The sequence below is a fragment of the Heterocephalus glaber genome, unplaced genomic scaffold, assembly GCF_053883595.1.
Source record: "Heterocephalus glaber isolate CG9 unplaced genomic scaffold, H.glaber_assembly_v1.0 deba00001497, whole genome shotgun sequence".
Lineage (NCBI taxonomy): Eukaryota > Metazoa > Chordata > Mammalia > Rodentia > Bathyergidae > Heterocephalus > Heterocephalus glaber.
The window spans coordinates 58,896,166-58,908,504 of NW_028258320.1; the positions used below are offsets into that span (position 1 = coordinate 58,896,166).

Below are 12,339 nucleotides of genomic sequence, written 5' to 3' on the forward strand. Positions count from 1 at the left end.
GACCTCTCAGGTTTAGAATGATACCATTCACACTTGCTTGCCACCACTCCCACCATCGCTGTCACAATCACCACTACTGCTGCTAACATTACCACTGTTATCTCAGCAGCCATTCCCACCACCACCCCACCATTTATTCCCAGAGTCACTGCCATCCCCACAGCTAACATCACCACCGCTGCTATCACCACCATCAGTGCCACCACTGGCAAACCATCATCCCCACAACCATCACCACTGCTGCCACTGTGAGATCAGCACATACTTGAGTGACAGACATTTGTGTTCTGACCCTCTTTTATCTCCAGGAAGGAGTTGTACAGATTTGCTAGGATGCTTCTGTCTCTCCAGGTAGCACATTGCATTGTGGGGCAGCTTTGATTCTCATGTAGAACCAAATTCTACTTGCGTGTAATTCCTATGGTCAGGGTCCTTATTTCATAAGGTGAGTTCTTGATATTTTAAGAGAATCCTTCTCCTTATCCAATCATCCTTCCATGAACTTTTTCAAAATCACAATGAGCCTTTTGCACTTGTTAGTTTATTTTATTTTTTATGTTTTGCTTTTTAAAGTTCAAATTCCAATTGTGCCTTGAATTGTGATAGCCCATTTCCAGTTTCCACATTGCTTTGCCCAAGACTTTTAATTCAACTGAATACCTGGGCTCATTCTTGCCTTCCCCAGGTGCTCACACCTTGTAGGTATTTCTCCTGCTGTTGGTCAGACCATCCCCTGGCCCAGACAGAGTCAGTGAGTGAGTGGGCTCAAAATAACTTCTACCAGCACACAGCTGGATCCAGCCCCTGCTCCCTCACTCCCAGAATGATCTTCATCATTTCCAAGAAAATGCATTACAGTTTTATCTCAGTTCATTGTGGCTAAGAATCTGTCTCCTATCTATAGCATGAGAATGACAATTAGGGCTTTGCAAAGGATTTTCTAATGGTTTCATTTTTCTTTCTTCTTTGGAGACTTGGTATTTATTGGTTCTGTTGCTTCCCTATTGAATACTATAATAATAAATGCATCAACAGACAAAGAACTTGTCTCTTCTGAGAAATATGGTACTCCAGAAGAAATAGATTTGGGCTAGTTAAAAGGCAAGTGATATGCACAGCCTTCTGGTACAGGGTGTTGGATTTATATCACCATAAGGATATCCTGACAACTCACTCACTCTTCCAGCTAACAGGGCTGGGAAAGCAACCTTATCTCCTTGTTTAAAGTCAATAGGATGCCAGTAGCTTGCAAATATCTTTTAAACCTAGTTATCTGTCTCATATTATCAACCCTCTTTGAAGTCAAAGACATTCTACTTGGCTGCATTTCCATCTGATCTGCTGCTTATATATTATTTAGTGATTTGGGGGAGGGGAAAGTGTTCTTAAAGGATTTGGGGATGCAGATATGGGATGTCTGATTGACCTTAGACTTTCAAGGGAATCTCTAATTTGGTTAATATATCTTTAGTAGAACCATTTGGACCATAATGAGCAAAATGGCACTGCTGTACATTTGATAGTGCCCAATAGGGAATGCAATTAATGATCTCCTTTAAAAAAGCAAAACAAGTTACTAAACTTTCCTACCATTATGAGTTCAAGAGCCAGAAACCCTTACTGTCATGAAAGTTACAGCCATGATTTCTGGTTGGCAGTTTTTATCTTACTGTATATATTACACATTCTGGATGTTTATAAAGTCCTCAAGGAAATGTAAAATTTAATAACTTCGGATGTATGATAGGAGCAAATGGTAAACACAAATGAGAGCTTCACTCACGATACAGTTCAAGTATCTAGGGTTGCCATAAATCTGGGTCACTACCAAAATTCATTAATTGTATTTATGATACCAGTGATATGTTTATTCAAAAAAGAGGTTTTCAGGAGTAAACAGTTATACTGTTAAACTTACATGTGATTAGCTTCACCTAGCCAGTGGTATATAAATTCATTATAGCACATCATACATTGGATAAAATAAAAGAATATTGATAGGCTAAGTGTGAAGGACTATTAACTGTTCCATCTTACAATAAGTATAATTTCTTCTAAAATGTATAAACTCAAAGTTATTGGGATGCTCTAAAGTACACAGACTTCATAAATTTACTAAATGTGTATAGACTTTCTATTGAGAACTAAGCAATCTCTTGTAGTTTTTTGTTATAAAAAAGTAAGTACAGATGAAGCATACCACCATAAAGGAGTTGGTTTTCTCTCTCATTGTGTTTCATAGAGGGCAATATATTACTATTTGATCTATCTGTTTAAATTCTTTGAAAATCAATGGAATCCACTGCAGCCTCCTTCTCACCTCTTAGCTTACCTGTGCAGAACAAGGGTCTCATCCATGAGCCCCTGGTTAGATTGCATGGAACTTGGGTTCAAATATAATTGATCTGACTTATTTCCTCTCAGAGCATTTTTGATCCAAAGGGTTTTCTTTGCTTTGCTTTTTCCCTTGCAGTTCTAGTGACAGGGCCCAAGGCCTCACAAGACATCCTAGGCAAGCACTCTACCATTGAACTATGTTCCCAGCCCCATCAAAAGTTTCATTTTTGAAAAGTAAAGATTGTATGCATCTGTGTCTTCTTTTTTCTTCTTTTTTATTATTGCATATTAATCATACAGAATAGTGGGTTTCATTTTGGTATAATGGTACCTGTATAAAGTATACCCTGCTCATTTGGGGGTAAGTAATGTCAGTCTTCTGGTGGTTCTGATGCAGGTAATTGCAGTGAGCCCTGCATGGAGATCCCACTAGGAACCACCATGAGCCTCCGACCAGCATGGCTTCCTGTTTGGCCCTCCAGCCTTCCTTTTCCTCCCCATTTATGTCTCAGGAAAGGCACTCAAGTGTTACTGACTTTTTCCTGAGATGAGCAACCCAGTCAATTCATGAACACTTCACAGAAACTCTGCTTTCTTTCAAATAAAACTGATCCTCAGGCAGGTTTTCAATTCAGGAGCCAGGCCTTGCATTTTTGCAGTCTTTTAAGGTGTGACATCTGTGTTCGGTGAGTCATTGCTCGGTATGATCCTCTCAACCAGACCCCATGTTTTCCTTCAGGAATGTACAAATCGCTGCTGCAATGCTACCACCTGCACCCTGAAATCAGATGCCGTATGTGCACACGGACTGTGCTGTGAAGACTGTCAGGTGAGTCACAGGACCTGCAGCCTGGCCCCAGGTCATCAGTGGGTTTGGGTGATTCCCATTTGGTATATGTAGCACAAGCAACTTGGCAGGACAGCTTCCCCAAAAACTATGACTCCTTTCACACAGTTGATATCAGTTACCTCTTATTTTTTATGATCTTCCAATATTCTGGTGAAAGGAACACTTCAATTACTAATCATCTGTGATAAATTATTTATTTATGGACTGAAAAATAACAGCACCCCAAAACTGGAGCTTTGCATTAATGGGTATTCCGTTTATCCTGTTGTTTGCACATGGGATCCTATGACAGTGACAAGCGTGGAGAATCAGACCCATCCCCATCACTAGGTCTCACTCCCGATTCCTCTGCTTGGTGCCAAGAATGCCTGACCAGTGGGCTGAGAAACCATGGAAATGGGTCCAGGGATTTTGCATAAACATCTCCATCTTAACATCCTCCTGACACTGAGTCAAGAGTGGTAGCTTTATGTTTTTGCCATTTTTGCTGCTGTGACTGCATTTACTCTGGCAGCTCCATTGTTTGTCTCATTATTCAGAGTTGATATCTGACAGGGTAGAAGCCTGAGTTTTCCATTCAAGTGTTCCACGGGTAGAGTTTTATTTCTTATTAATTAAGCAATTGATCTTGGCAAGCAGCATACCGGAAACTCCCGCTTAGCTGCCTCAATTGAGTACAGTGATTTAGAAGCGCAGTTTAGCATTTTATGCTCAGCATTAAAATATCCTTTCCCCCCTTCTTGGTGGTCTGTGATTTCTGGGGAAACTTTAAGAATCTGGAGCTCCCTAGGACCTGGCCACTGGCAGTGGAAGGTACCTGGAAGAGGGTTGAGAGGGGTGAAAGAGGGCTGAACTTAGACCAGGTGAGCCTTAAGAAAGGTCATAGGGAAGGGGTCATGTGGCAGTGCCCAGGTGTGAACCAGTTTTAGGAATTTTAAGTAATTCCTTTCCAATTCTAGACCTTTGCAACATTGGCAGGAGACTTATCTCATTGCCTTTGAATAATATGTAGGGAACCAAGCTCAGGCCTTGCAGTCCCTGGCCACTTAGCCTCTCTGAGCCTTAATTTCTTCAACTACAAAAAAAAATGAGTCATTGGTCAGAGGATTTCTAGCATCCTTTACTACTCAGATGTTTTGCCTCTTCCCTAGATCTCACCATAAAGTGCTAAAGAGAGGTTTCTAGTTTTCTGATTTGATGACAAAGTGACATTGCTATGGAGATGGTGCCCTTGGAATTATTTTTGTTAACTTGTCCACAAATGCTAACACTGTAAATGCAAATGTCAATTTAAAGCATATGATGATTTTGGCAATCAGAGAAGAATCAACCTTCCCAGAGGCGTGAGTTGACAGGTGCCAGCCAGCAGCTTGTCTACTCACCAGAAACCCCTAAGTTTGCATTCAATTAAAAAGAGGCTGTTCTTGTTTGCCTTGTATTCCTTATAGCAGAAAGGTGAACCCCAGAGCCCAGAGGAAAACTCTTCAATAAGCTCTCTCTGCTGTAAAAGGGGCTTATTTTGAAATCCTTGACCCTTTATGTAGGCTGTATTAAGATGGCCTTGCTTTCCACCTCTACCCTGAGAGCTGCTGAGGATGGCTTCCACTTCCCGTGGGATATGTCCTATAAGCTACCCTCTCCTTTCAGCTCAAGCCTGCAGGAACTGCGTGCAGGGGCTCCAGCAACTCCTGTGACCTCCCAGAGTTCTGCACAGGAGCGGGTCCTCATTGTCCGGCCAATGTATACCTGCACGATGGGCACCCGTGTCAGGGGGTGGATGGCTACTGCTACAACGGCATCTGCCAGACCCACGAGCAGCAATGCATCACACTCTGGGGACCAGGTACGTGGCCACCAGCAGCTCAACACAGGGTATTGGGGAAGTATGTTCTGTGTCCATAAGTCCTTATTCCTGGAGTGTCCATTTTATATACACAATGGGCAAAAATCGATGCACCTGGAGCCTGCCCTTGAGCTGAATGTGGTCCGGAAGAGAGGCATAACTGTGGGGTAACAAGGATGAGTCAGCCAGGGCTCAGCATGTACAGAGTGGGGTGGACAGGTGATCAGACCTTCCCACAACCACTCGGAGTGTGATAATGTCTCTGTATACAAAGACCCCAATCAAGGGTTAAGGGTGCCAGAGAGAGAAGCCACTGTAGCTTGAGGAAACAGAGGGCTACCTGGGCAGGCTCCGGTTATATTAGGCTTGATGCATAGGTACCTCTGTGACTGAGAGTGACAGGGAACAGTGAGCTACCTTTAGGGTGGGAAAGCCCATGGTGTTGCACAGACAATGGGGTAGGAGACTCAGCTCCAAGCTTAGGGGCGTGGGGAAGGACAGGAAAGAGGTGAATGAGGGCCAAGAATGCCACTTCGTATGACAGGTTTGCTGTCTATTCTAGCAAAAGCATCCCAGTGAAAGGCGGTCAGGATATGGCTGCCATGGTGATAGGATCAAACAAGACACTATCCATTCACTGCTTCCTGTAGGGAGGACTCTCAGCCAAACACTGGGCCACTTTAGATTAAAGCTGTGCAGAAGGTAAAGCTCAAACTCTGAGACAGAAAGTCAGCTTCCCAAGGACATGCAGCTGGGATTTGAATCCGGCCACTAGGACCCAGCACCCAAGCAAAACCAAACCTCCACAGTGCATTGTCACCCCAAAGAATAAGTGAGGTCTTGGTCTAAAGTCCCCGTGAGGCTCTGAAAGTCAGCAGACGTTCAGATGCAGAAGGGAGAAGGATTGGTGGCTTCATGTGCATCTCCTCCCTGCTCCATCCTGGGGCAGAGACATAGGGCCTCACCACCCTGGATGCCCTTTGGGATTTTCTGTCTGTCCTCAGTTTCCAGGTTTCAGTTGAGAATCCCATGGAGAGTGCCTTGTAATTCTCTATCTCCTTCCCTTACTCAGTGTAGCCAAGGCCTCGCTCACTCCCTCCTCCTGCTGGCTACAAAGAGGTGACCTCAGTCTTGGCCATGGACCCCAATGCCAACAAGGCCACCGTGGTCAGCCAGGTTTAGGGTAAGAGCCAGATGAGCTCAGAGGACAGCTCTAGGAGGCAGGAAACCTGATACAGACTGTGTCAGGACTTTCTGTGAGGTTCTGGTTTCAGGAGTGATTAGGGCAAGTAAACTAGAGCAGAACACAAATGACCAAACATAGAAGCTTGAGTTTTAAATATTATGTGAAAGTAATGGCCAAGCATAGAGAATGTCTCTTGGAGTTGGATCCTACCATGGAGCCTGGTGTCCCTGCCAGCCAAATATGATCCTCTGCACATGGAGCTTTCTAATGTAGAAGAAAGCACAGGCTGGACACTTAACTTTACTTACTTGTGGATGCTGGACAGAGTGACCTTCACTTACTCATGGGTAGGTAAAGTGAGGAGGCCTGTGGCTTCTGGCCCTTTATGCTTCATCCTTGGACCCTGAGTACCAGGGGACCCTCAGTCCCGGCCCCCCCTCATTCACTGGCCATGAGATCCTCTAAAGGGCAGGGCATCCATGTTGCAATGACAAGCACCAAGAAGGCATTTGCTATACACATGCCAAGCCAAGTGCTCTCAAGCTCTGAATGTTTAGCAACTTCAGACACTTTTTAGGCAAGCAAGGTCACTTTGGGACAGTGGCTACTGCTACAAGCCAAATCCTCAAGTCCCCTTCAAGGCTGTCTCCTCCGAGACACACACCCCTCGCCAGCCCTTCTGCAGAGTCAGTAATCTCCCTTCTTGAGTTATGAGTGCTGTTCGGTGATCTCTTCCAAGGAGCGTTTCATGGCCAGAGCACACACAGCACTTGGAGCTTTGGAGTGAAATGTGCTCTCTAGTGCCCTGCTATTCTGTTTCTGGCCCTGTTTCCAGAGTGAGGTCAGACGGAACTCCACAGTTCTCTCTGAGCCACCATGCCATGTGACTGTGCTGGCTGTGTGCCCTTGATTCACAGTGACCAAGGCTGGTATCTATTATCTCATTGGGCTGCTCCTTCCTGAGCTGCTTGACCAGAGGGGTTAGGGGAGAGAACTGAGAACACAAGCCAACCAAGCAGACAGACAATCTGACCCCTAGCTGAGCTTTTCAAAAGCAAGAGCAACAGGAAGTTGTCTGCTTGAACTCTCATTCTTGGGCCTGAAGGTAAGGCTGGAGGTCTGACTGCCCGGGAAGCATCCCCCTTCCCCAAAAGGGGAGGCCTTGGTCTGAGTAAGATGGGGTTTGCCAAGGGTGGTTCACTAACTATAGCATTAAACAAGTCACAGAGACCAGGTCTGGGAACTAGATTTAGAGAGCAGAGCACCTCAGGCTCATGACTCCCTGGGGTTCAGTATTCCTCTTCCAGCTCTTCAGTATAGATTATCAGCCAACTTCCTTGGAAGAGCAGGGAGCATGGGGCATCACCCCCAGCCAAGGCTCTCAGGACTAGCAGCTTTCTAGAATGGACATTTGACTGCCACAGAGGAAATGTGGAGCCCTCTCCCCTGCATCAATGTGCCTGCCTGGTTTTCCAGTTGAAGGACACTGTAAGAGTTTCCTGTGGCTGCTGTGACAAATGACCACAACCCTGGTCATTGACCACACAAATGAATTCTCATTCTTGGGCCTGAGGTCTAACTGCCTGGGAAGCATCCCCCTGCCCCAGCAACACAAGTTTCCTAACTCCTAGTTCTGGGGGTCAGACATCTTAAAATCAGGATGTTGGCATGGCAGCACTGCTTAGGGAGGGCCCCAGGAGAGAATCTGTTTCCTTACCTTTCCTGGCTTCCAAAAGCCACTTGTGTTCCTTGGCTCATGACCCCTCATCCCGCTTCAAGGCCAGCAGTACAGCATCTTCTGTCTCTCTCTTCCATCTCTGCTCTTGATATCATATTTCTTTCTTATTCTGACCTTTCAGCTTCTCCCTGAAGGACCCTTGTGATCATACTGGGCCTCCTAGATCATCCAGAATAACCCCCATCTCAAAATCTTTAACTACATCTTCAAAGTTCCTTGTGCCATGTAAAGTAACATATTCACAGATTCAGATTAGAGTGCTGACCTTTTTTTGAGAGAGGTGAGGACTGACATTGAACAGACCACTTACTACCAGGGCCACCTTCAGCAAACTGTTCCATGTTGTGGTACCTCATCTGTAAATAATAGCCTCCCTAGCCAATGAGTGTATGGTTCACCTCTAACATAAGCCATAATGTCATCTACAAAATAGATCGCATGTAGGGCCACTGCTGGCCACATAGTGCCCAGTTAATTGAAACTATAAATGAAATACAGCTGTGCTCAGAGGAAGTTCTCAGATTAGGGAGCAAGATGCTGAAGTTCTCTGGGCTTCTAAAAAGCACTGTGAGAGGACTAGGGGCAAGTATGGTATGGTGGGAGAGGTGAACAGCCAGCTAGGAGGCCTTGCAGACAAGGTTGCTGGGGAGCAGCCATCTGTTATGGTGGAAGAGGAAGAGTGTCTCTGGCATCTGGAACACAGGGACCATGTCTGGCACACAGAGATCATGCAGCCAACCCAGGAAAGAGCAGGTAGTTCTATTCATGCAGACCTTGGATTGTGACTTGTAGAGCACAAGAGGTGACTTGGATTGTGACTTAGAGAACACAGAGGTCCTAATGGGCCACCCCCAGTCTCTCATCTTTGAAGTATTTATTGACATCCTGCTGTGTAGATGCTGACTCAAGACACCATTCTGCCAGAGGGATCCACTTCCCCCAGTCTTGCTCAGACCTGGAGTGGAGTCAAGATGTGACTTTTATCATACTGTCCTCCCAGGAAGTGTCAAGCCTGGACAAATACAGTCCTAGGGGCAGAGGTGACTTCCTCAGCCCAGCCCCTAGCCAGATGTACTGGGGTTGAGAGCATTTTAATGCTGTTACAGTGCTTGGTTTGAATTAGCTTTTCATGACTAAGAAAGGCAGGCTCATTGTAGGAATGCCTTTGCAGTATTTCATTTCCCCACCCTTCAGTGTGTGCCCAGGATCTGGTCCACATTTGTACTGGGGTCATCAGAGACCTCTGGGGAAGCACAGTAACTGAGAACTCTAGATTCATTGAGTCTTTGGTCTGATGGCTAGTGTCACTCACATCCTGGTGACCCTGCCAAGTCATTGAGTCACCCAGAATTCTCCAGTCATATCCAGGATGTCCGTTACTCGTGCTCCAGAGCTGGCTACCCAAACACTGACTGGATGAGGTCCTTCCTTCCAACTAACTATTCCCTTTTGAAATGGGCTTTTCTCAATCCAGCATTACATCTCAATAAAATAATTCTGCTTCCAAATCTTTCTATAAATGAAACACTAGAAAATTCAAAACATATGCCTGAAATTCCTAATTGGCAAAGTGATTTTTAGAATACCTTTTGAATTTTTTATTCATTTATTTTTCTAATTGTTATCATTGATATTATTGATAGTCTCCCTGTTGTTGAAAGTTTTATTTTTTTTCTCATTCATTTTCTCCCACAAATCTTGCATTTCAAGATTGTAGATGTTGATGTCAAACATATAAATGTTATCTGCTGTTCAAATAGTGTAACTTGCATTTAGCGCTCTTCTTCCAATTTAGTCTTACTATCCACAAAGATTTTCTGTCGGAGTGACATGACCTTTATCCCTGCTGAAATACAGCTGACTATTTTTCTTTAGGCAGCAAATTTACTTTTGCCAGTGTTGTTTGTCAGAACCACTAGCAAGGTGGCTGAGAATATTACTCGGCAATTAATCTTACAAATAACCACATGATAACTATGTGCCTACAGCCACCACAATTTGCTGAGGGAAAGTCTTGAAATATGCTAGTGTTAACTATTTTATTTAGTGTCATTTGATTTATTCAATGTGAGCTAGCTAGATAATTTTTATGGGCTGGTAAATACTCAGTATTTATCTGCAAGGTTAGTTTAAATGGGCTTGGTTTACAGAACTCCACCTGGGGCCATGTATTTGTTAATCACCTACGATGCTGTTGCTACAGATGGCACCAACCCAAGAGGCATGTTGTTTAGGAATCAGGAAAGTCTTCCTCTGCCCCATCATATAAGAAGAAAATGATAAAATTTGTTCATTTGGATTTCATTTTTTGATGAATCCAAAAGCCAATTTGGAGAAAGGAGACAGGGAAAACAAGATAGCCTCCAATTGTTTGTACAAATGCTTTTGTCTGTGGACATTCATGACAGGGGTTAGGGAAATGAGCAACAGAGAGAGGGAAGAGCTGATTTGATTGAACTAGAGAAGTACATTTGCATAATAGAATCATTTTAAGTAAAAGATTAGAACGAGTAAATTGTGGCCTTCATCTGCAGTGCCATCATCTCTCTTTCAAAAGACATAATGACATTGAGAACTTCCAAACTGCAATTACAAATATAAGTTATATCACTGTGAAGATAAAACCAGTAATTAAAATCCATCACTTCTGACATAATTATAAAATACAATATGATGTCAAAATTCCCTTTGAAAGGCTAAATTTTATCTCTTGATAATGGCAAAACATCTGAGTGTTCCATTATTAAGAATTTAAATTGAGGTAATATAAAAGTGATAAGAAAACTTCTGTGATTCTTTCTAAGAGATAGATATGAAGTCTCATGTCTTTGGGAAGACTTGGAAAGCATTGCTAAATGCAACAACCTTCAAGCCAAATCTGTGCCCTGTGACATCTCACAAGTGGACAAAATCTATTTACACTTCTAAATTCTTGATCCCTGTCTCTAAGATAAATGCCAGCTGGCAACTAACATGTGACAGTCTCGAGAAACACTTTGCAGAATCCTTCTCTGCTCTCTCAACCAAGATCAGACAGGTATGGAAAGCCAAGGTACTCTGAAAGTCATCTAAAGGTCAGAGCCTTCATGTCTGTTTCCTTTTGGACATTCTTTTAAGGCTAGAGCTGCACCTGCTCCCAAGCACATCACCAAGCCCACTTTTGGTTTCCCTATTTGTAAGTTTTCTTATTCACTAAACTAAGGGAACAGATTTCTCTTCCCAGGAAGTCATGTGTTTGCCTTTTTATAACCTTACATAAGACAACACATTGTTACTTCATTTTATGTTAATGAATTAGCATCCCAAGCCACAGAAGAAATAACCTAGGAAATGGTGTTCATTTTCCCAGGTGCTTCATCCTCAGAATGCAGGTGACCTCCTCTGAGAGGAGTTGGAGGGCCAATGGACTGGCCCCATGGGCTTTCCACTCAGTCTTTCCTGGAATGTCCTGCTCTGCGCAGGTCTGAGACATCACCGCTGCTCTAAGAATTTTGTGGCTAGGTGGGAGGAGGCTTGGTGCATCCCAAGGATTAAAATCAAAGTGGTAAATATAGGAGAGGATAGGCTCTGCAGGAAGGAGGAGAGAAGGGAGGCCAAGCCCAGCCTCCCAGGAAGGAAAAGATGGAGCGAGACCCTGGAGGACACAGTAGCTCTAGGCAAGTTTCACTGATTTACCTGACTTTAGCCATATGCCCAGCTTTGACCCAACTGTATGAACCACTCTGCTTGGCCAGAATCAAATCTCATATTCATCTCTCTGGCATTGTTTGGGAAAGTTAGCTCCACCAGAACCACATAAAATGAATTTCCCATACGAAAAATGTCTTTGTTCTTAAAAGAAGGGATATGAGAGTGGTGTTGGACACAATCGTTGAATAACTCCATGTCTTTTACACCATGGCTCATTATTACAAAGTCCAGATGTTTCTCCAAACCACCATAGAAAACCTCTCCTACTGCACAGATTCTCCTGTAAGTGGCGATTGCTAGGAGTAGCAGGGCCAGTGTGCAGTGCTAGAGGAGCAGTGCTGAGTGGTGCTGGTGAGCTCCAGCTGGGACCTCTCTTGCCCCAGGAAGTGGGCTAGAATCCTGCATGGAACCATCCTACAACCTGGAATTGGAGGTAGGGGCAACAGGGTCATGTTGTGAACTAGACCAAGTGATAAGTGTGATTCATTTCAAGTTGTTTGGCCTTTAAACATCTATGTTTCTCCTGGGGGGTTACTCCTCACAGCCTGGAGACTCCAGAGTAGGAAACACTAGCCAGCTTGATGAAAAAGGCCCTCCTCCCATCTCCCTGCCCCCCCACCCATTCAGAATGTTGATGGACATTTCCAGCCCCTAAGGGCTTGAGAAGGGGAGATGGGAAAGACCTTCCTGGTCAG

The 12,339-nt window shown here is 44.2% G+C and overlaps 1 protein-coding gene across 8 annotated transcripts in view; it reads left to right on the forward strand.

Moving 5' to 3' along the window:
* Nucleotides 1-12,339, forward strand: part of Adam12 (ADAM metallopeptidase domain 12) — a 435,473-nt gene that overhangs the window by 340,925 nt on the left and 82,209 nt on the right. For all 8 annotated transcript variants that reach the window (XM_021253283.2, XM_021253280.2, XM_021253281.2 and 5 more), the window contains 2 exons: nt 3,077-3,166; nt 4,835-5,030. In XM_021253283.2, coding sequence (XP_021108942.2) covers nt 3,077-3,166; nt 4,835-5,030 — 286 coding nt within the window. The remainder of the gene's footprint in view (nt 1-3,076; nt 3,167-4,834; nt 5,031-12,339) is intronic.